The following is a 25,886-nucleotide window of genomic DNA, read 5'->3' as shown; positions in this document are numbered from 1 at the left end:
AAAATGAAGAATTCAAGATGGCTGCAATTGGTGGGAACTTACTATTCCAGCCTAGGGGCATGGTTAGCTTTGACAGCAAAGGTTGCCCTGGTCAGATGGACTTTAGAGCCAGTGTAAAAGCTTCAAGATAACACAGCACAAAATATTTGTGAGAACAACTCAATAGCAGTTGAATTCGAGCAATTGCCAAGGCAATTTAATTTGATTTCACTGGGCAAGAATCACAGAAAGGTTCCAGACCAAACTTATTTTTAGCTCTTTTAACCTTGCCACTCTAGAGCAATTTATGCTTCTTCACTTGCCAATAATCAAATATTTGTTTCAACAAAACTCATCAACTTTCTAAACGCCTTTGAGACATTGTAAGGCAGTGATTCACATCAATAATCAACTGGGGCAGATTTTCATATTAGCATATTCAAACTATATTCAGAAAATCTGTGCTTATTTTATAGGATGAAACAGCCAAGTTACATAATCACATTAATTCAGCTAACACTGAGATGGTGGATTAACATTAGTGCATGCAAATAAATCTACTTAGCCACTCAAAGTCAATATTTGCAGAGCATGCTTATGAATATTCATTTCATAGACTTCCTCCAACCATATCCTGTCACTAGTTGATCATCAAATGAAGCCATGGTCCCCTTCCCCAGTCTCTCCTACAAAACTCTTCAACATCCTTAAAGTACCTCTCTAAACCTCTCTCTCAACAGATTAGTACATCATAATGCATACCCACTTCACAGTGTGTTTCAAATAGGACATCACAGCTGCTACAGCAGCCTCAACTTACAAACAGAGCAGGAAAGGATGTCTCACACTTACCCACACGGTTTTCCATCCCCAGCTACACGTCTCCGTAACAGTGCTACAAAAGAGAGAATAGTTATCAGACAGGTCTGTTAAACATTGTTCACTGTTACGCAATGCTATCAAACTGGGTAGTTTACGCATGATAAATACGAAGTATGGGTTAAGTTCAAAGTACTGCATTACACAGCACTTGCACTCAAGAACTACAGCTAATTCTAACCACTCAAATTTTAATCATTATTCAACTTTTATTTTCCTTCTGAAGTATCGGGAATGACATCATGATATTAAATTGGATTTAGATTTTATTTAGTTATCTATTTTGGGTTTCTTGCCAAAGTGAGTGCTTTGCAGCAAACACCATTTACTGTGGCATCATAAAATGCCATTCCAGTGACATCATCAGCAGATGGCTGGGCACAAATTCCACCAAATCTCTTCTTCAATCCCTTTTCTTGCTCAATGTTCCACAGCAGCAATTTACCAAAAGATGATGTATACTGATCCAAACTTTTATAATGCATGGGAATTATGATGCAATTCAATATTGATTGATGCAGGAGAGGTGGCGATTCAATCTATCGTACCTATGATAGCTCTTAAAGCACTGTCTAAACTATTTCTCAGTCCCCAGTTATTTTCCTACAACTGTAAGTTTTATCCAAATATATACCCATTGGGAAACTACTGAAATCAGATTCCACTATCCTTTCAATTACTACACATTCCAGATCTCAATTCATCACACAAATAGTTTTTTTTACATTCCACCTCTGCTTCTTTTACATTCAGTGTTACCACCATTATTTAGTTACTGGTGATGCTACGACACGAAAAGTTTAATAGTTACTATAACTAACCACTCCATGATTTTAAACACCTCCATCTCGAGTATAATCCCAAATTTGCCACTCTCATAAATAACTGAGGAACCACAGCCTTTGGCTTACTTTAGTAGATCCCACTTGCCATTGTAATTGAAGTTATGGATTAGGCAAAGTAATTTGATGAGAGATTAAAACTATTGAGAGTCATGATAACGGCTACCAAATATCTGCTTATCTCCATTGCATCTATTGACAGTCGCTGAGGTGACCATAATAGATGAACAGCTGATAAGTCACAGGATGTAGGGATGAAGATAGGTAACTTCAGAAAAGTTAAAACAAAACTGCAGTGTAGGTTTTTCTCAATGTGTTAATCACTAGCCTTGAAATAATCTACTGCGTTCATTTCAGTTGTTTTTCACTGAAAGATAATCGCATTGCACGTCAGTGCAACCTGAGCAAAGCATAGATGGCAGTTTTGTTGTACTATTTCTATTTGAATCAACAATGAGACCAAATTAAGCAATATTATGTAGAAGAACCACAACGCCAATGCCTAAGTTCAAGCTCACCCAAAACTGCACTTAATACTCTATTGCTGGCAGCACTACTTTCTTTTTCTTTTCATGGGTTATGAGCATCATTGTCTAGATTAGCGTTTATTGCCCATCCATTATTATCCTGCTCAGTTTCTGTTGTCTCTCATTTAGCAACTCAGAGGATTTCAAACCATGCAAAGATTAGGCACAGAACTGTCAACAGAAAAATGTATAAATACTCAGCATCAGCGGAGACAGAAATAATTAACTATTCAGATTGGTGTCCTTTGTTGACATTTCAGCTACATTTGAGAGTCTCCTTAAAACACTTCATTGTACATTTCAGTCCACTGGTCACAGACACGGGTGGAAGCAGGTTGCCTTTTGTTTTAGCAAAAGGATAACCAGTCAATCTGCACTATCGTTGAAGGTAATGTTCGATTGACCAAGAAGATCCACTGATAAAATACCACATCTCCCCCATCAGTAAAATGTTAGATCTATATTTAGAAACCATATACTTTTAATCAGGGATCCATAAGTTATAACTTGCAGAACTAAGACTGCATTCTGCAAAAACATCTGTGACATTGAGTTCCATTGATCATACAGCAAAGAATTCTCAAAACCAGCGTTTGACTTCCACCCAACTTTGGCATAACCCTCTTTCATCTTCCCATCATTTCCCATCCCATCGAAGCATTCATGCCACTCACCTCAACCGCTCCACGTGGTAGAGTGTTCTACACTCAGATCATACTCTGCGTAAAGAAGGTCCTGAATGCTTTACTGGATTCATTAGTTACTGCAGTGTGTTTATGATTCTTAATTTTAGATTATTCCACAGGTAGAAGCATTTACTCTCTATCCGCATGGATTGTCCTATAAGGAACTAAATGTACCACACACAGAACATGAAATTGACAGGTGGCAAACCCACCATCGAAATAAGTGTTTTTGTACCATTTCCTAAAAAGATTCGAACTAGCTTTTCCCAAACTGCTGACAGTGTTCAGAACAGCATCGGAAGTGATTAAGAAGACAGAAGAGGTTGCTCATATGCTACAAACGGTTCTATCCTCATATCTCCACAAATCCTCAAACTTAACTGTTGCCAAGGAGCTATATCTACCCAACGAACAAAAGGGTTTTGGCCTGAAACGTCAGCTTTCCTGCTCGGCCTGCTATGTTCATCCAACTCTATACCTTGTTATCTCAGCTTCCACATATCTTTGCTTTCTATGCCGTAGATTTTCTAATCAGATAGTGACACACAGAACATTTATGATGCCCACCAATTTAACATTTGAGAAAAATCAAAACCCTGGTTTCCATCCTTCACCAGAAACCAGAGTCCTCCATGACTTTTGCTTTCAGCACACCAGTTACTCAACAAGCTGAACTGGGCTCAATATTTTGTTCAAACTTAAGGCAGGGGTTAAATCTTGCATTCTGTCCATGAAGACCACCACTTCAAACTGACTTCACTACTGACTTCAAACCATCTTTCCCCATTCACTAGCAACAATCTCTCTCCTGAACCCACTCAACTACTATTTAAGAGAATTTTAACACTCCATCCAGGATTCTGCTCCTTCAATGCTTCTCTACCAGCTTTAGGGAAGGACTGGGCTGGATATAACTTATCTTCAGACAAAACTCTCTCACAAGACAGATTGTTGAGGTTCACAGTGCAATGCCACATAAACACCTACACTAACAAAATCCAATTCAGGCTCTTTGCGGGAGTTTCACTAACTTCTGATCTTGACACATGGGCAGCATTGTAAGATCAGTAAGGTGGATAGAGGGTGCCACAGTTGTTTCCTCACTCACTTGTTCTGTGATCTCCTTTCAACAACTTGTCTTGCCTTCCAACAGTATCATCTTCTGGCAACCTCTGTTTTTAAATCACCCACTGTTGTCATTGAAACCTTCAACAGCTTTGCTTCTCCTCGTCTCCTTATCTTACTTCAGACCAACAATCAAAAATCTCTGAAATACTCCAATTTTAGTCTATGGCATATCCTTCATTTCATCTCTCCCTCACTGGTGGCCATGCTTTCAGCCACCTCAGCCCTAAGTTCTGGAATTCTAACAGCTTAATGTGCAAGGTCTCTTCTTTTAGAATGCTCCTTGGAACATACCTTGAATCAAGAATTTGGTCACCTTCCCAACTCCTTGTGGGACACAACACACCTCTGAAGCTCTGAGTGGTTAGTGTGGTAAAACGTTTCAAAGTGTAGACGCTGCTTGTTTCTGCAAGTCTCACCTTCTAACCTTTTATCCATATCAGTGGCATTTATAGTGAAAACATGCAGTCCCATCAAATAACTGGGGTACATAACTTGTCACATGCTAATCAGAGCTGACTTTCTTGATCCCCACTGTGATTGTTGCCTTCTAACAGATTTCCAATCACTCTCGTGTCCAAATTAGTTTTCTTTTTAATTATCAGGAGGTCGCAACTTTAGCAGATACTTTCCAGCTGTCCATATAGACAATATGCAAAAAGCGACTCATCTTCCATGCTAGTGATGACTACGAAAGTTTAACCAGGTTATTCGGACATGAGCTACTCCTCAAATTCACGCCAACTCTGATCAACTTATACTTGCACGAGTACTCAATCACACTATCTCGGATAATAGCTCGAAATACTCTTTCGAAGATCAACTGATGTCCAGTTTCCCTGCTTCTCTCTCTCCTCCATTAATAACGAAATAACATTTGCAACTGAATGAAATGGATATTGTAAGATTGCTTGGGCCCATACAATTAACAAATGAAACCCTCAGTTATTTGGCCATCGTCTTAAGCAGAACATTCTGTTCTTTGCCGCTTGTGGAATCCCAGGATGGGTGCCCAAACACTTGCTTCTTGCCCAAAGTGCTTTGAAGTATTCACGAGTTAAAATTTTACTTGTCAACAACTAACCGCACTTTAAGAGGATCCAGGGATTAAGCATTTGTGTAGATTACATTCCTGTGCCTTCATGAAACCAATCCACCGCCCACTCTTTACCTCCAATCTCACCTCATTATGGGAAGATTCTCCTGCAATCAGCTATCCTAATGTGATGAACATCAGCTTTCAGCTAGTCTATCACCATTTACTAGGAACAAACCATGTGAAATATCAGTAGAATGACCTGTCCCTTGAAATCACCCATTGGCACAAAGGATGCTACTAATTTATGATTGGGATGAGAAAGTTATTCTTTGTAAATTACATTACATAAATTATGTTCAGAGGTGTTCATTCATGTATTTTCCACTGTCCATTCAAATTTCTTTGATTGACATTTCCAGCATTTAGAGTGCTTGCCGTTAAAGAATAATTTTCAACGACAACCATTTCCAAAGTGACGTGCAGCTCCAAAAAATGTTTTCCTCCCAAGCTCTTCAAACTTTTACTCCATTTTCATGTGACTGTATTGGTAACTCTGCCTTTTATGCCTAAATCCCACACCCCATAATTCCAATTCAGAGAGCCAGCACAGATGTAATGAACCAAATGGTCTCCCTCAATGCTGTAAGTTTCAATGATTCTATGAAATTTAACCTAAGCAGGATGGTGTTATGAATCCAATTCCAAACCAATAAATCATGCACACCACCTGAATTTTGATATGGTTGTTCAGATTTAAACGCTACATTGATTACAATAAAGAGAGGGAGAAGGGTTCGAGGTCAATTAAAGCAATTTTTCATTTTGTTCTGTATTTGAATCATAGAATCCCTTCAGTGTGGAAACAGGCCCTTCAGTCCAACAAGTCCACACTGACGTTCAGAGCATCCCACCCAGACCCAGCCCCAACAATCCACCTACCCTACACATCTTTCAACACTACAGACAACTTCCCATGGCCAATCCACCTAACCTGCCTTGAACTATGGGAGGAAACCAGAGCACCCGGAGGAAACCCACACAGACACAGGGAGAATGTGCAAACTCCACACAGGCAGTCACCTGAGGATGGAATTGAACTTGGATCCCTGGTACTGTGAGGCAGTAGTGCTAACGACTGAGCTAGCGTGCCGCCCTAAAAGCAGATAAACTCATAAGGCTGTCACCATGTTAAACCCCGAGTCATTTAACTTCTGGACACGGAAAAACTTCTTTTGCCTTCAACAGGCAAGAAGTAAACAAGTTAGGCAATTAAAAGCACACCAAAATCATTACCTTCAAAGAAAAATTCTAGAGTCAGGGAATGAAATAACAAAGCAGGAATAAGGAAAATCAGTAGATGGGCAGTGTGAAGGTTGTATCACTGAGGGAATAGTGAATGGTGGCAAGGATGCCCAGGACTTCAGAGACTGTAGGGTGAAAATGGAATTTTAGGTTGACAGCCAAGTAAAGAGATGTTTTGACACGAACTCAGTTAGCGAGTTTTGAGAAGATTTGTAGCTCAGGTTGAGTTTCTAGATGTGAGTTTGCTCGCAGAGCCCGTCTACCACCCTCTGAGAAAAAGAACAGGAAATGACATCACCAATGCAGGAAATGACATCACCAATGCAGGAAATGACATCGCCAACCCACGGAAACCAAAACAGATAAATAGAAAGCGGGATATAACACCAGCGCTTCACCGGAGGCTCACTGATGTTACCTAGAATGGTGACGAAACGTCTGAAAACTAACCTTCCAGCTTAGCGAGCAAACTCACATCCAGGAACAAAAAAAAAGTTTCAGAGTTCCATACAATCTGTTGCAGTAGCTTTTCCAAGGTTTTGATTCATTACATGAATGAAAGTAGAATACAAGAAGTTTCATTCTGCATCTAGCATATTTTCTGTATTTAATGTTGCTGAGAGTTACTGTTGCCAACACTGGGCTGCTAGAAAAGGAATACGTTCCAATTCTCAACACCAACAACTCAAGTCAGCAAGCTACAAAATGCAGAAGAAAAAATACCGCACATCAAGTCTAGTGTAAAAGTCACAACTATGCACACAATAGTTTTCTCTGATCAACGGGCCTAGGATTATATGTAGGATATTAATTGATGGTTGCCACATGGGTCCAATTATACTCATAAAAAGCCAGTATTTTTATTGCAGCTTTTCATTACGCACTCACAGTTGGTGTGCCTGATGACATAACACAACGTTATAAAATACACTACATTTCCAACAGCTTTTCTGCTGTGTTACAGCATTAACCCTGACCTTTTACAATCCATTCACCTTTATAATCTCATACATTTACTTGACAACTGTCCGGACATTCTTCATGTCAAACTGACTCTCATACAAGCAGCCTTGTTCACAAATCGACCATAAGGTATAATTCAGCTTCACATTAGCAGAGTTTAAAACAAGACAGGTTATCTTAACTCTTTGATAGCAGAATTTCCTTTACTCTTAGAAAACCTTTAAAAACTTAACTGCTTTTTCCAAGCTTCCAGTCTTCTGCCCCAATAACGTATGCAGATTCATGTTAAAGTTTGTTTAATTATGCTGCTATGTACCTTGGGATGTTTTACACTGCTAGAACATTCCATAAACACAAACTTACGTTTTAAAGAACATGAGCAGCCATCAAATGTGCCATTATAAAGAAAAATCTGAGCTAGGTATGCCTTTCAGTCTCCTTCTCTCCAATTTCACTCCCCAATTCTGAGTGGGCTTACCCCAATATCCACACTTTACAGCAAACTAATCCCCTTGATTGCAAACGCTTGCTTCCTATCATCACAAAACAGGATATCTGGGTCCTACAGTAAAACACTTCCTGCTGCCCTCCAGGCATTAGACAACAAAGCACAGGACACAGAATGGAGGCTTAAGATTTACCTGGGTCAATCTGCATTAAACCTTGCTAAATTGGTTGGCTTCTGCACCTGTTCTCCTTGAAGCACTCCCACCTCTGACCAAGCTTTTAGTCAGTCATCCTAATTTCTTCTATGCTGTTCAATGTCAAAATGTGCTTTCTAATGTTTGTGTGAAGCACACAGTAAAATGTCCCAATCTTAAAGGTGCAACATTAATGTATGTACTGATTATGCATCACAGCTTATAGTCTGGGGTGCAAAACCTAAATGTTATTAATATAGGATTTTACTAACAAAATAATGCTACAGTTAGTAATAAAGCTGTGATACAATAGGGTGTTTTGCCAATTGGGAAATATTATTGCTGTCACACTCTGCAGAATATCACAAAAGCAAACCAAATTAACACACCTCATAAAATGTTTCCTGTATCATTCTATTATTGAGATTAGTCAGTTTTTTTTGAACTGTTGAATAACTACTCTTTTGGTCAGCACATACCAGATCATAATCAATTACATCAAATAAATTCTCGTCTCCCGTACGGGTCTCTTGCCAAGAAACATAGGAAAAGGATTAGGGCTGAAGAGACTCCTCCCTTTCCTATGAGAGAATCCACCATACTACAATTTGCTGACACAATCTGTTTGCCTCACAGGGAAAAGCTCCAAATGTTAAGGCATCTACAAATCCCTGCTGCAGCATTTACGCTTTTCCTGTAAATTTGCTTTTGTGGTAGTGTGGAATAACACGTCTCAGTGCAGAATTAAACCTCAGATCTCATTCTATTGTGGCTGATTCAGAAGAACCAGGGTCTTTTCAGGCTGCACCGCAGTAACAATCGCTGGGTGTGCAAAATAACATTTAAATAAAACCAGCCAAGAAAAACCACTGCATTCCATTTAAGCTATTAAATTGGACAATGTTTCATCATTTGAGTTGAAGGAAGCACTACACAATGAAAAGATGCACTATGCAATGAGCTGTGTCAAGGATCGCAACTCCACCCAAACTACAAGTCTTAAAAGGTAACCTATCGTGGAATTAAAAAATGAGAGTAGCGGGGTCTCCAACCTTTCCCAGTAACGGGTTGAGCTAGCAGGTGGTGAAGCCTCATGGAGGGGGTGTGGTCAACAATCTTCAAATCTAAACCGTACACGGTCAATTAGGCCCATGAGGTCTGAAGCCAATTTTTAAACCCAGAAAAATGAAACATAACTCAGGTTCAGGTCACCCAAGCAGTTTCCTAGCATAGGCCTTGCTGAAACAGAGCATCTGGTGTGCCTGGTTGCTTTGACATTTTCCCCCATGTGACAGCTTGAGAAATAACTCAGTGAGAGATAAAAACATGAATGACATCACCAACAGTCTACCTCTTTAACCAATTAGACTTAAGAACTAAGGAGAAGGAAGGAATTAAGGTTGATAGAATCAAAGTAGGTATTGACAGATCATTTGGTTCAAAAGAAGATTGGATTGAAATAAAGGAGACAAGATTTTTTTCAACAAGTCTCTAATAAGAATAGGGGTTTGGGAGGAAGTACTAACAGAGAGATCCTGTTTATGCAAACAAAAGCAATAGAGCAACATAAATCAGTCAGCAACTTCTAGGCATTTGCAGTGATGTATAACTGCAGCTCCTAATCGTACTAACTGATTTGCAAATTGAGGAAGTTTGTTGATATTTCAGGGACCGTAAAGTGCAACAGATTCAATGGATTAAAAAAATCTTCTTTCCGCATACTATTCAAACATTACATTCCATCTCATGTTTAGGTAACAGATGAAATTTTAATTGAGAAACAGAAGGAATTAAAATCAGACTGACGCTATAACAGCAGATTGCAAGAATAACATTGCAAAGCTGTCTCAACTGATACGAGGCGCCAAAAGAAAGCTAAATTCTACAGGAAACAACAGAAATTCTGTCAACATATGTGCAAGGAAACTATTTCCCACTTGCAAAACACAAACTGCTCTTGGTTTTATGACTCTCAAGTTAACAATTTATTAGTAATTACAGCCATCGCATAGGACTGGCCAAGGTGCAATCCTCAGTTTCTTCTTGCTTGTTGCTAGGCTACATTTCCATATACACAGGTAGTCATGTTGTTTTGAACAGCTAAATAATGAAAGTCCTGAGGCAACCCAAGTGCGAGAGTGTCACAGTCAAGTCTAATCCTGCCCTCACAAAACAACCAGAGCAACTGTACTTGCCAGCAAGAGTTAGAGATGAGCAACAGCCTTGGGTACCTGCTCCTCCCTATAACCCAGAGCTGTGCTGGAAAGATGTGCCTGACAATTCTGGGGATCAAACTTAAAATCCCTTTGTACCCTGTCGTCACTGAGCATTCACCCTGTAAACCACAATGCTCTCCATTGTGACATTTACACACATCCAATACAAAGCACGTATTGTCTCTGGCTTCCAACATCTGCAGTCCTTATTGTCTCCTACGCATTAAAAACCAATACTGCGAAGTGTCTTCCAAGGATGCCCACCCTGACGAACTTTTTCTCCTCCCTCCGAACAGAACTCAGTAGTTCTCTCTCACTGTAACACCAGCCCATGCACCAACCCTACAAACTCTCCAACCATGATTATCTCTTCTGCACTGACACCCTCAGCTATTTTCCTGCTCCTTTGATGCTGTCTGACCTAGCGTGTTTATCAAGGTCCACATTTATTGACAGAAGGCAGGTGTTTTGCTTGCTTGATACCAAGCATTTTAGCCTCAGGGCATTATTGCAGGAATTCCAAGGGCGTGCCCTGAGCCCAACCATCATCAACAATCATCCTACCATCAAAGGTCACATTTGGTACACTTACTGACAATTGCACAACATTCAGCACCATTCACAACTCCTCAGGTATGAGCAGTCTTTTCCAGCATGCAGAACCTGAACAACTTTCAGGCTTGGGCTGCTAAGTGCAAACAACATTCCAGCCACACAAATGGCAGGCCAATGACCATCTCCAAAAAGATAGAAGCTAACTGCCACACCATTCTAACTAATGTTGGATCTTGCGTCACCACCACTGAAAAGAGACTTATCTGGACCAGTCCTATAAATATTGTAGCTCTTGCATCAGGTCATGAATTTTGGAATTTGGTCTCGATTTCCTAAATCCTGCCTCCTGCCCATCATCCCTCATGGCCAGATCACTGCAGCTCCAATAACTTACTTCAGGAGTTGGACATCATCTATGGCAAAGCAGCCCACTTGACTGACAGCTAATGCCTACCAGCCCAGATTGGGTATGTACCATCTACAGAGTGCACTGTAACAATACACCACGAGTCTTTCATCAATACTTTCAAAATCCATTACCTTCATGAACTTGGAAAACATGACTGCCTGCAAGTTCATACACCATTCTGACAGAAACACATTACTGATCCTTTACTATCCCTGGATCACAATCATGGAACTCTCTCCCTAACAGCACAGGAAGTGTAACTGCATCACTTGTGTCAGACAGATCAAGGAAGATAAATCATCTTCTGAAAAAGCATCTACAGATTAGAAATAAACACTGACCTTGCCATCAATGCTCACATCCCATGAATGAATAAAAGTTGGTTTAAGAACAACCTTGCTGCATATAGCAAGAGATATTAATATATCTTTGCCATTAAACGCAATGTCTAAAACCAAAATAGGTCAAAAGTCTTCCTAATCGGGGCTGTATCAAGCTTCATTTTGTTACCTTCACAGGCTGAAGCCAGCTCAAAAAAAATGTTAAAAAACACACATTTCACACAGAATGTATTTGAATATTCACCAAGGATACAATGTCAACCTTGAACTCAAGACAAACTTCTATTCACACACTCATCCCACAGTCCGGTAATCACAGCTGTAATTAGATTAATCAAAGCATGGTCAATTAAATAAACATAAGATTAATGTGGCGTAAATTTACAGAAATGACTTAAGTTTGTCAATTGCTTCAATAAGTATAGCCTTTCTAACTGGCCTCTACAGCAATGTTAAACAATTTGCACTATCCTCCTAATACCCATGATAAGTAGGATGCCGCAATTAGTGACCACTTCATGTTCAATACCAAGGACAAAAGCACTATTGCTGGCCATTATGGGAATCTGATTTGAGGAACGTGCGTAAGACCCTTCTCCCTTCTTCCTGCTTTAAACACCCTGCTCGCTTCAAATTAGGCTTGTCAAGTCACCAAAACCATTTGTCTTCAGCTATTTTTGAAACCTGGAGCCCCAGACAACCACCTTGTTGCTTTTTTTTTGCACAGCGGCCACTCTGAAATTAATGGGAAATTTCAAAATCTACAAAGAATCAGATTCATGCACCAGGGAGCTGGAAGTGAGCAGTTTCATAGAGCTGCTGTACAATCTTGCCATTCCACAATTGACATGTTAAAATATAAAAGTACTCAGGCAAGAGGCATGAAGTCATATTTAATACAATTTTTATTTATATAGTGCTTTACATGTTGTGAAGACCCTTAGGACATTTAACAAGGCAGAAATAAAAATATGACAAAGTACTTCAGGAGAGGTAGCCAAATGGTTTAGTCAAAGAAAAACAGATTTTAAAAACCAAATTAAAGGAAGAAGAGGCAGAGAAAATTCAGAAACAATCTCTAGGGTTTAAGACAATTGAAGTCACAGTTGCAAATGGTTCGGCAATCCAGAAGGAATAGCTTTGAGCTTGAATAAACCTGTGTCTATAAGTTTTATTCAGTGTACATCTGAATCCATTATTAAATGTGTGGACAGAAACAAATGAAATTCCACTATTGCTGCTCTGTCGGCTGGTCAACCCAAATAAATTTTTAAACAATCTCCCAACTGATGGAATTAATTTCCTATTGTGGTCTTTTTGGCAGATGAAGCCCCTCTTTCACTGAGGCAGGGGCCTCATTAAATAAATTAGGGATCCCACAACATCAGGTGTGTACCTTATGCTCCCATTCTAACACTCTCCTGGGCATAGCAGCAGCATCAAGAAACTTGCTGAGAGGCATCAAGGTGACCCAGATGAAAGGTATAATACTAGAGCACTTACTACAGGTGATTCACAGGAAAGGTCCAGGTCTCAGCTGCCATGGTCTCCTTAACCCTCAATGCTATGAGACTATCATGGTAGCCAAACTTCTCTTGATGCTGCTGCATGGTGCCCAAGCAGCGGTGATCTTCATCCATGCCCTCCCGCCTTGGTTCCGGCTCATATTTCATCTGATTGTTAGCTCAAAAATAAATATTCACAGCGTTGGGAGAAATTTTGAAATCTTGCTCGATCTGTGCCAGAATTGACAACACAAACTGGCTACTTGACATAACTAGTTTAATGTATGTTTAGGCTCCAAAAGAGCCTGATAACACTGGAGTTGCTTGCAAGGACGTAGCAAAATTTGTGAGCACCAACGAAATGAATTTTCCTTTGAGCAACTTGATGCAATGCCACATCAGTAATTGCTCTCATTGTAGGATCAAAATGAGCCAAGCCACTGTGGCCTGAACCAGATTCTCATTAAAAAAAAACGAGATCAGCAAAGCTGGAAACAAGCATTCAGGAATATGAGGCAGCAGTCTGGGAAGCAGGAAATCCAAAGACAGGGAAGAGACAATAAATCACACCATCTACTCCCATTCCACTCAACCCTTCTCTTCTTATTACTCTCACTGTGTCCCTTCCAGCCATCAGTTCTGTGCTCCCTTAACTTACGTAAAATTAAAATGTTCACATTGCTGTCCAAATGTATCATGGCATCGTCCCACCTCTAACCTCTACAACCTCTGCTATTTCTCACCTCTTGTATATCACTAAATGCAATTGGTTCACCACTTCCAGCTGTACGATCTTTATATTAAGCTTTGGAATTCACCCTCTAAATCTCTTCTCTCGCCTCACACCTCTTCTGCATTAAGTTACTGCTTAGGACTTACCTCTTGACCAAAGTTTTTGTCACTCACTCCAATATCTCATGCATCACACGAACATCACAGATCACTAGCTGTTGGCTGCTCAGTATTTCATCAGATTCCATTGTGCAGCCTGTTTGCACTACGCCTTCCATGATAAGCGGAAACTTTCCATTAATGAGTGGGGACTAATGATGGCTGATACTTGTTGCTTGCTGATGACGCACAGACAGCCACCTGATGAGTGGGCGAGTTCAGTGCGGGGGCAGAAAGACATTTCAACAGCAGATTCTAGTGGCTGAAAATGTCACACAGCTAGTGACAATTAAAGACAATGGGTTCATACACTCATATGTACAGTATGTTCGCATAGAGTGAAGTAGCTTCAGGATTCTTAACCCTGAAAAGTCAAAGGCTGTAGTTCATGATTTATTCTCTCACCTATGCTACAAATCGATTCCCCAACATGTGTTGGATACTAGGACTATGAACACAGCCAGGAGCAGAAACAGGATCAGCCTGACCATTTCAGTAAACAAGGCAAGACTTTATATTGCCAAGCAAATAAAAGTAACATTTTCAAAAGATGCAGAAGTAGATCATTTGGCCCGCTGAGTCTGCCCTGCTAGAGATCATGGCTGTTCTGAAAATCCTCAACTTCATTTTCCCACTTTAGCCAAATAACCCTCGATTCCCTTCATTAAGCCTCCAACACATTTAATAACACTCAATGAAGGACCATCACTATTGGTCTGAGGGTCAGTACCAGATCCCAGATCAAATGTGCCACACAACAACTGAGCTTTGTGCTTGAGAGAAGTTAAACAAAAATTCAAGGTTTCTACAAAACAAAATACATTAAGGGATAGTGGAATAGTGCTGAAAGGTGGCACGGAGGTAGAAGGTCAGCTGAGACCTAGCTGAAACAGCAGAGCAGATTTGACAGTTTGAATTTCCTAGGTTTCACAAATGTCACCACTGAAATGACTGCTTTCTGCAGAAGCCCCAAAATATCACTTCCTCTTGTCAACCCCTCCCAGAGCAGGAGAAGTAACTAACAGGAGTCTGCAAAGGATAGAGATGCCACTATTGCCAGCACTACAAGACCCAGCTAGTTCCCAACAGGCATGAATTCAACACAATGTCCATTTCTGTAACTATATACCTTGAAGTAAGTTACAAATATCAGCCTACATCCGAGGCACCTACTTGCAGAATGGGGCTACCTGTCCCTCTTGTCAAAATTCCATTCCATTCAAATTTTCAGAAAGTGAAGTAGATTGTTGTCTGAGGTTCTGCAGACCAGCCCTGAGCCTCATACTTAACCTTGGATCATGCTGACATGGCCCGGATTTGACAGGAACTGTTTTGGTTAACAATTGCTTTGCACAAACAAAGAAGCTGAAGCTGAGTCAACAACCTGTGCTCAAACAGCAAACCACATTATCACAGCACAAGGATAGGCCATTCGGCCCAAATGATTCTGTTCTTCTCTTTCTACTTCACCTAACTCCATCAATTCCTTCTATTCTTTTCTTCCTTATGTCTTTATTCAGCTACCAAAAATATCTGTGTTATACCTAGTCAGGTCTCTATGCTATGTGAAGAGATTTCTCATATAACCTCCTTGGAGGGTGAACAATAAAAAGTTATGTAGAACATTACATTTTATTTCATTCTTTAAAATTGATTTATTAAATAGTTTATCAAAAAAATTAGGCATTTAAAACAGTATTTCAATTTAGAGGGTACCACTATAATGTTTTTTTTCAGTTTAAGGAAGGCTCTAACTCAAGTTTGAACATTGGGAATCATTGTTTCACATCAGGTCTTTCACATAAAGTTGCAATCCTTAGCAATGTATCCCCCAACTTTAAATGTAGATACCTTGTATTAGATTATCTTACATTTACAACATCAAGCTTTAGACTCTATCACAAACAGCAACATTTGCAACATATTTACCCTATCATTTTAAATTACCTTGAGATACAGCTTTATTTTGAGGAAGAACCACCTAGTTCAGTCCTTCCTAATAGGTATTACATTAGGTTCTGGCAACATTTTTATAAAACCTTTTCGGTACCTTCTCCAGTGCCTCTATATCTTTTGTGAAATATGGAGACTAGAGCTATATACAGTACTCTAAACTGATAAGATGCCTAGGGAGCAGAATGCTCAGCTTGAAATGATTTAAGTCACTGGAGACAATACACAACATTTTAGCAAGTCTCTTTAAATAACTTTTAAAGTAACAGAAAGGGGAGGACACAGAACGAACCAACCCTTTTACAGCAAGAAGCTGCTTATTCTGTAGACAATTGGTTCTGCAGTTAAGATTATAAACCAGAGATTCAAAAACCCAGAGATAGTAGGAACTGCAGATGCTGGAGCATCTGAAAATAACAAGATGTAGAGTTGGATGAACACAGCAGGCCAAGCAGCATCAGAGGAGGAGGAAGGCTGCCTTTTCGGCCTAGACCCTTCTTCAGAAATTTCTAAAGAAGGGTCTAGATCCAAAACAGCAGCCTTCCTCCTCTGATGATGATGCTTGGCCTGCTGTGTTCATCCAGCTCGACACCTTGCTTCAAAAACCCACTCCTTTCATTCAAGTTTCTCTGTTAACATGCTATTTTGACCCTTCAAATCACAACTTTGCCAAGCAAATATTTGAATCAGCAGCAACCAACAACCCTTCCCAACACAGCAGTCTTCTACTGCCAAAGCAACAGTGTGGCGTAAATGCCCAAAGCCATCAATATTAGGCTAAAACAAGGAATGAGAATTTTGATTCAAGCGAAATCACAAATGCCACGGAAGACATGGAAATGCGTAATTGGAGTAGATGAGCACAGCATATGAATATCTTAGGTTTCACAAACGAAGGCACTGAGTACTAACACATGGAAATTATGCTGAACCTTTAATTAAGGCCTGGCCTGGCCGGAATTGCATCCAGTTCCGGACCTCAAATTTTGGGAAGAATATAAGGATTGTCTAGAGTGCTGCTGATATTTACCAGAAAGCTTTGCTTATCTGAGTTGTAACACTAGGGGGAGCACTTCCAGCATGTGTGCAGCAGCTATGTCAGTCACAGAGATGTTTTGAGCTATTCCTAATCAATCTGTTCAGAGATGTCATTACAGACCTCTGGAACATGTGGGACTTTAACCTGAGCCTCCTGGCTCAGAGACAGGGTAACTACCACTATGCTATAAATATTTTTAAGTGCAGCTGGTCTCCCTTAACTCATTTATCCAAAGATGAAAACTGAAACCTGAAACGAGAGTAAAGCAAAACAGAAACATGTTAGGATTAACAAAATCAAAAACAATGAACTGTGGATGCTGTAAATCTGAAACCTTGCAGGAAGTTAGGAGGTCTGGCAGCACCTGTAAAGAGAGTAGAGTTCACGTAGAGTCTAGTGATCCTTTGTAAAGACTGAAAATATCTGGAGATGGGTGTCATTTACATTGATGATGGAGTGGAGGAGGAGGAAGTTGTGAGAAGAGAGTATGCAAAGATGGCGCCAGGGGCACAGGGATAGGCAAACGAAAAAAGAGATTGCTGATGGTGAAAAAGAATTACTACAAGGGTGCTAAGAAGAAATGTAAATGGTTGAAAATGGACTTGTACTTGGAGCAGCCCTTACACAAGGGGACTTGGGAGTTTATGGGAGGTAACGAATAACAAAGAGGGTATTGTTCTGAAATTGCTACACTCAATGTCAGCACTACTCCATAAAATGATCCATTTGTTTGTCAGTCATTAAAATTTCTCATCAGAAGTACATCAGGGTATTGCTTTTTAGTACACTTTTACAGATGCTATTAAAAAGACTTTAAGAACCATTAAAATATGTGAGCGAATTCCATTTTCCATCAGTGCTCATTATTTCCTACAAATAAAACATTTTGTTTGGTATCTGGGATTTCAAATGAAATTTTTAAAGATACATCATGCTGTGCAGTGCTCAAGACAATGGGGCTCTTAATCAGAGAGTCATTAACTATCAACCTAAAGTTGGAATTGAGATTTGTAGAACACTGATGCTCCTGTAGTAAACTGGAAAGGTAACAGTATCAGCTGTGCATGTGCTAGCCAAGTTCACACATACAACTGATTCTGACATCCTTCCGATTGGTAGCAGGAGTTAGTGTTACTAGAACAATTCTGGGGATTGGGATTTAATTTATAATGTTAGGCTGAAATCGGGACTTGCCTTACTTGGAGCAAATGAGACTGAGAAGTATAATAAAACAAAGAACTGAAGATGTTGAAGATTTGAAGCAAAGATCAAAATTGCTACAGAAACTCAGATCTGGCAGCATCTGTAGAAAGAAAGGAAGCAGAGTTAATGTTTTGGGTCCAGTGACCCTTTGGATCTGACGAAGCAATCTGAAGAAGGGTTATTGGACTCAAAACATTAGTTCTGCTTTCTGTCCACAGCTGTTGCCAGATCTGAGTTTCTCTAGCAATTTTGATTTTTGCTTCAAATCTTCAACATCTTCAGTTCTTTGTTTTATTACTCTTCTCAATCTCATTTTCTCTAGCAATTTCTCTTTGAAGCCGAGAGGAGATCTAACAGATGTACAAGATGACGACAGGTTCAGTTAAGGCGGACAAAGAAATGCTGTTCGTATTATTAGGTCCTGCACAAAGATGAAGGGAACAGATCTGTCTGAGGGTGCTGGCGGCTGAGTTAATCAGCGATTTCAAGAAGAAGTTGGGCGGACACTTCAGGGAAATCAACTTACAGGACTATAGAAAGAGAGAGAGGTTGAATCTGAGTGGGCTGCATGAAAGAGGTAATAGCCTAGTGGCATTATCATTTGAGTCACAGAGTCAGAGTCCTACAGCACAAAGACAGGCCTGTCAGCCCAATGGGTCCATGCCGATCAAAACATCCATCCATGCTAATCCCATTTCCCTGCGCTTGGCCCATATCCTATCCATGTAATTGTCCAAATGCCTTTTAAATGTTGTTAACGTACCCAAATCAACCACTTCTGCCGGCAGTTCATTCCATACGCATACCACTCTCTGTGTTAAAAATAGTTGTTCCTCAAGTTCCCATTTATTTTTTTCCCCTGTCACATTAACTTAATGCCCTCTAACAAACTGCAGCGGGCCCAGCACTGACCCTTGAGGCACAACCCTAGTCACACGCCTCCAGCCTGACATGCATCCTTCCAGTATTATCCTCTGCTTTCTACCATCAAACCAACTGTGTATCCAATTTGCCAGCTCTCCCTGGATTCCATGTGACGTAACCTTTCAGACCAGCCTACCATGTGGAATCTTATCGAAGGCCTTACTAAAATCCATACCCTCATCAACCTTCCTGGTCACTTAAAAGAACTCTTAACAAATTTGTGAGGTCTTATCTCCCACACACGAAGCCATGCTGAGTACTCCTCATCAAACCCCATCCTATCCCTCAATCTTCTCAAGTGACTTACCTACCACAGATGTTAAGCCTACTAGTCTATAATTCCCAGGTTTTCCTTTGCAGCCCTTCTTGAACAAGGACACAACATTCACTACCCTCCACTCTTCCAGGACCTCATCCGTTGCTAATGATGATGCAAATATATCTGCCAGGGCCCCCACAATTTCTTCTCTAGCCTCTTGCAGGGTTCTTGGGCATATCTGGTCAGGACCAGGAGATTTCGCCACCTTCACACATTCTAATACATCCAACAGCTCCTCTACAGTGATATGGACTGTCCCCAAGATATCGCTACTAACTTCCTCAAGTTTCCAAGTCTTCATGTGTTAGCGAGTTTTGAGAAGATTTGTAGCTCAGGTTGAGGTTCTGGATGTGAGTTTGCTCGATGAGCTGGAAGGTTAGTTTTCAGACGTTTCGTCACCATTCTAGGTAACATCATCAGTGAGCCTCCGACGAAGCGCTGGTGTGTTGTCCCGCTTTCTATTTATCTGGTTAGGTTTCCTTGGGTTGGTGATGTCATTTCCTGTTCTTTTTCTCAGGGGATGGTAGATTGGCTCCAAATCAATGTGTTTGTTGATGGAGTTCCGGTTGGAATGCCATGCTTCTAGGAATTCTCGTGCATGTCTCTGTTTGGCTTGTCCTAGGATGGATGTGTTGTCCCAATCAAAGTGGTGTCCTTCCTTATCTGTATGTAAGGATACGAGTGATAGTGGGTCATGTCGTTTTGTGGCTAGTTGATGTTCATGTATCCTGGTGGCTAGCTTCCTGCCAGTTTGTCCAATGTAGTGTTTGTACCAGTTCTTGCAAAGTATTTTGTAGACGACGTTTGTTTTGTTTGTTGTCTGTATAGGGTCTTTTAAGTTCATTAGCTGCTGTTTTAGTGTGTTGGTGGGTTTGTGGGCTACCCTGATGCCAAGGGGTTCGAGTAGTCTGGCAGTCATTTCGGAAATGTCTTTGATGTAGGGGAGAGTGGTTATGGTTTCTGAGCCTGTTTTGTCTGTTTGTTTGGGTTTGTTGCTGAGAAATCGGTGGACTGTGTTCATTGGGTACCTATTCTTTTTGAATACGCTGTATGGGTGATTTTTCTCTGCTCTGCGTAGTTCCTCTGTGCTGCAGTGTGTGGTGGCTCATTGGAATAATGTTCTAATGCAGCTTCGTTTGTGGGTGTTGGGATGGTTGCTCCTGTAGTTCAGTATTTGGTCCGTATGTGTTGTTTTCCTGTAGATGCTGGTTTGAAGTTCCCCGTTGACTGTTCGCTCTACTGTGACATCTAGGAATGGCAGTTTGTTGTTGTTTTCCTCCTCTTTTGTGAATGTTATGCCAGTAAAGGGTATTATTGGGGTCTTGAAGGTTTCCTCCAATTTGTTTTTGTTTAGTGATGACAAAAGGTGTCATCCACATAGCGGACCCAAAGTTTGGGTTGGATGATTGGCAGAGCTGTTTGTTCGAGTCACTGCATTACTGCCTCTGCTAAGAACCCTGATGTCAGAGATCCCATGTGTGTGCCGTTGGTTTGTCTATAGGTTTTGTTATTGAAAGTGAAGTGGGTGGTGAGGCATAGGTCCACTAGCTTGATGATGTTGTCCTTGCTGATGGAGGTTGGTGGTGTCTGCTGTGTGTCTTCGGTTCTTCTAATAGTGTCATCAGTGTTTCTTTGGCCAGGTTGATGTTGATGGATGTGAACAGGGCTGTTACGTCAAAGGAGACCATTATTTCATCTTCTATCTTGGTGTCTTTGGTGTTCAGGAATTCTTGGGTATCAATAATACCCTTTACTGGCATAACATTCACAAAAGAGGAGGAAAACAACAACAAACTGCCATTCCTAGATGTCACAGTAGAGCGAACAGTCAATGGGGAACTTCAAACCAGCGTCTACAGGAAAACAACACATACGGACCAAATACTGAACTACAGGAGCAACCATCCCAACACCCACAAACGAAGCTGCATTAGAACGTTATTCCAACGAGCCACCACACACTGCAGCACAGAGGAACTACGCAGAGCAGAAGAAAATCACCTATACAGCGTATTCAAAAAGAATGGTACCCTATGAACACAGTCCGCCGATTCCTCAGCAATAAACCCAAACAAACAGACAAAACGGGCTCAGAAACCATAACCACTCTCCCCTACATCAAAGACATTTCCGAAATGACTGCCAGACTACTCGGACCCCTTGGCATCAGGGTAGCCCACAAACCCACCAACACGCTAAAACAGCAGCTAATGAACTTAAAAGACCCTATACAGACAACAAATAAAACAAACGTCATCTACAAAATACCTTGCAAGAACTGTGACATCACCTTGGACAAACAGGCAGAAAGCTAGCCACCAGGATACATGAACATCAACTAGCTACAAAACGACATGACCCACTATCACTCGTATCCTTACATACAGAGAAGGAAGGACACCACTTTGATTGGGACAACACATCCATCCTAGGACAAGCCAAACAGAGACATGCACGAGAATTCCTAGAAGCATGGCATTCCAACCGGAACTCCATCAACAAACACATTGATTTGGAGCCAATCTACCATCCCCTGAGAAAAAGAACAGGAAATGACATCACCAACCCAAGGAAACCTAACCAGATAAATAGAAAGCGAGACATAACACCAGTGCTTCGTCGGAGGCTCACTGATGATGTTACCTAGAATGGTGACGAAACGTCTGAAAACTAATCTTCATGTGTTTCTCCTTTCTCTCTTTCTGTAAACACAGAGAAACATTCATTGAGGACCTCACCCATGTCCTGCGGTTCCACACATGCATGTCCACTTTGGTCCTTGGGGGGGTCTTATTCTCTCTCTAGTTATTCTTTTTCCTTTAATATACATAAGGAATCTCTTCGGGTTCACCCTAATTTTCTCAACCAAAGTTATCTCATGCACCCTTTTCACCCTCCTGATTTCCTGTATCCACTATACATCTCAAGGGATTCCCTTGATCCCAGCTGCCTGTTCCTGAGCCAGGCCTCCTCCTCTATTCTGATCAAAGCTTCAATTTCTCTTGTCATCCAGGGTTCACTATTCCTGCCAACCTTGCTCTCCACCTGTTCAGGAACACGCAGATCTTGAACTCTAGCTATCACACTTTTAAAGGCCTCCCACTTGCCTGAGGTCCTTTTGCCTGCAAACAGATTACTCCAATCAACCCCTGCAAGCTCCTGTCCAATTCCAACAAAATTCAGCTTGCCCCAATTTAGAACTTGAAACTATGGGCCAGTTCTCTCCCTCTCCATAACAATTTTAAAGTTAATACAACTCTGGTTACTGGTCTCCAAGTGCTCCCTCATTGTCACCTCAGTTACCTGTCCTGCCCTATTTCACAAGAATAGGTTGGGTTTTACCCATTCCCGAGTAGGACCCTTTATGTCCTGCTTGAGCAGTCTTCCTGAGCACATTAAACAAATTCCACCCATCTAAGCCATGAACACTATGGCAGTCCCAGGCTGTTAGAAAAATTAAAACCCCCCCCACTATGACAACCCTATTTCTCCCGCAAGTCTTCATAATCTTCCTGCATACTTGTTCTTCTAATTCCTGTTGACTATTTGGGGGCCTATAGTGCAACACTAATAACACCACCATTCCCTTCTTATTTGTTGGCTCCATTCACATGCTTCACTGGATGATCCCTCAGTTATTACATCTCTAACTACACTGCAATACTCCCCTTAATCCAAAAAATGCATCTCCCCTGCCACTTTTTCCTCCACCTCTGTCCCACCTAAAGCACCTGTGTCCTGGCACATTAAGCTGCCAGTCCTGTCCCTCCCTAGTTTCTGTAATGGCTATAATAGCCCAGGCCCAATTACCTTTCCATGCTGAGTTCATCAGCCTTACATGTCAGCCCTCTTGCATTGAAATACATGCAATTTAATCCAACAGGCATTCCTCGCTCCCTGTCCTGTTCCAGCCTGACCTGTCTCTTCAAATTGCTACTTCTGATCACTGTCTGCTTCCAGCCTCACATTTGTCTCTCTGCTGTGGAGGATCCCACCCTTTGCCAATCTAGTTTAAACCCTCCTTTGTTGCACTAGCAAACCTATCCGTCAGGATATTAGTCCCCCTTCCAGTTCAGGAGCAACGCATTCCTCTTGAACAGGTCAGCTTTGCTCCAGAAAAGATCCCAATGATCCAGACTGTTAATCCAGAAACTCAGCTCATGCTCTGGGGACCTGGACTCACATTCCACCACAGCAGATGAATCAATTTTTTAAATTCTGGAAATAAAAATCTACTGGTGACCATGAAATCATTGCCAATTGTCAGAAAAAACCCCCACCTGGCTCACTAATGCCCTTCAGGGAAGGAAATCTGCCATCCTCAGGTCTACATGTGACTGCAGACACAATGTGGCTGACTCTGAAATGGCTGAGCAAGCCATCAGTTGCACCAATCGCTACAAAAGTCTCAAAGAAATGAAACCGGATGGGTCACCTGGCATTGATCTGCGCACCAGAAGAGAGAGAATGGCAGAAACAGCCTGTTTGATCCTGCAAAGTCCCCCTCACTAATATTTGGGAACTAGTGCCAAAATTGGGACAGCTGTCGCACAGACTAGTTAAGCAACAGCCTGATACAGTCATATCCACACAGTTGCACCTTGCAATGTCCCAGACACCACCATCACCATTCCCGGATATGTCCTGTCCCAACAGCAGGACTGACCCAGCAGAGGTATAGCACAGTGGTATACAGTCAGGACACAGGTGCTCTGAGTTCTCAACAGTGATTCTGAAACCCATAAAGCCTTGCAGCTACAGATTAAACATGGACAAGGAAACCCCCTGCTGTTTATCTTGTATCTTCTCCCTCAGCTGATGAATTAGTACTTCTCCACTTTGAACAACCCTTGGAGGAAGCATTGAGGATGTCAAGGCCACAAAATGTACTTTGGATGGGGTGGGGGGCATTTCAATGTCCACCATCAACAGTGGCTCAGCAATACGGCTGATCAAGCTGGTTGGGTCCTAAAAGACACAGCTGCTAGACTGGGTCTGTGGCAGGTGGCGAAGGAACTTAAAAGGAAAAACATACTTGATCTCATCCTTACCAAGCTACCAGCTGCAGGTGTATCTGTACATAACAGTATCGCTAAGCGTGACCATCGCACAGTCCTTGCAAAGACAAAGTCCTGCTGTCATGTTGAGAATATCCTGCATCATGTTGTGTGGTACTATCACCATGCTAAATGGGACTGACTTCGCACATATCTAGCCACTCAAGACTAAGCATCCATGATGTACTGTGGGCCATCAGCAACAGAAGAATTGTACACATGAGTACATCATGGCCCGGCATATCCCCCATTCATCGATTACCATCAAGCCAGGATATCAACCCTGATTCAATGGACAGTGCAGGAGGGCATGCCAGGAGCAGCACCAGGCATTCCCAAAGATGAAGGGTCAACCTTGTAAAGCCATTAAACAGGACTAATTGTGTGCCAAACAGCATCAGGGGCAAGTGATAAACAGAGAGAAGTGATGCTCCTGAGCTCTGCAGTGCTGCCACATCCAGTCGTGAATGGTGATGGATGATTAAACAGCTCACTGGAGGAGGCAACTCCTCAAATATCTCCATCTTCAATGAAGGGTTCCGCCAGGGATGCTCTGACCTCATTACAATCCCTACAGAAGCATGAACAAAACAGGTGAATTCCAGAGGTGAGGCAAAAATGACAGGCCTTGACATCAAGACTACATTCAACCAGGCGTGGCTTCAAGGAGCCCCAGCAAAATTGGAATCAATAGGTATCAGGGCAAAATCGCAGGTGGTTGGAATCATACCTGACAGGTAGGAAGATGGTCGTGGCTATCGGAGGTTAGTTATCTGAGCAGGAGTTCCTTAGGGTAGTGTCCTAAAGCAAACCATCTTCAGCTGCTTCATCACCAACCTTCCCTCCAACACAAGATCAGAAGTGGGATGTTCGCCCATGATTGCACAATGTTCAGCACAATTCACAATTCCTCAGATACTGAAACAGTCCATGTCTAGCTCTTGTTGAGTTTGAACAAGATCCAAGCCTGGCCTGACAAGTGGCAAGTAACATTCTCGCCACACAAATGCCATGTTATGACCATCATCAGTAAGAGCCAATCTCACCACTGTCCTTTGCTATTTTAATACTGTTACCATTGCGGAGTTCCTCACTATCAACATCCTGGGAGTTATCATTCACTAGAAACTCAACTAGACTCACCACAAACAGTGGCTACAAGAGCAGGTCAGACGCTAGGAATACTGCAGAGAGTGACTCAGCTCCTCACTCCCCACAGCTTATCTACCATCTCCAGGGCACAAGTCAGGAGTGTGACGGAATAACCCCCACTTGCCTGGATGAGGGCAGCTCCAACAACACTCAAAAAGCTTGACACCATCCTGGTCAAAGCAGCCCCGCTCAACTGACACTACATCCACAAGCATCCACTCTCTCCATCACCGATGCTCAGTAGCAGCAATGTGTACTATCTACAAACAGCACTGTTGATATTCAAAGATCTTCAGACAGCACCTTCCAAACCTATGCCCACTTGCATCCAGAAGGACA

General features: G+C 41.6%; 1 protein-coding gene across 5 annotated transcripts in view; it reads right to left on the bottom strand.

Annotated features, from left to right (window-relative positions):
* LOC125464882 (phosphatase and actin regulator 4-like) overlaps positions 1–25,886 on the bottom strand; it is a 150,916-nt gene that overhangs the window by 82,091 nt on the left and 42,939 nt on the right. For 4 of the 5 annotated variants that reach the window (XM_059654313.1, XM_059654316.1, XM_059654314.1 and 1 more), the window contains one exon: positions 832–874. In XM_059654313.1, the coding sequence (XP_059510296.1) occupies positions 832–847 (16 nt within the window). In that variant the 5' untranslated portion in view covers positions 848–874. Of the gene's footprint in view, positions 1–831; positions 875–13,888; positions 14,000–25,886 lie in introns of those variants that run through there. The other variant, XM_059654317.1, reaches the window with a different exon arrangement.

This window comes from Stegostoma tigrinum, chromosome 24, assembly GCF_030684315.1.
Source record: "Stegostoma tigrinum isolate sSteTig4 chromosome 24, sSteTig4.hap1, whole genome shotgun sequence".
NCBI classification, from domain to species: domain Eukaryota; kingdom Metazoa; phylum Chordata; class Chondrichthyes; order Orectolobiformes; family Stegostomatidae; genus Stegostoma; species Stegostoma tigrinum.
Note: the sequence above shows the minus strand (reverse complement) of the source record. Positions and strands in the feature narration are given on the sequence as shown.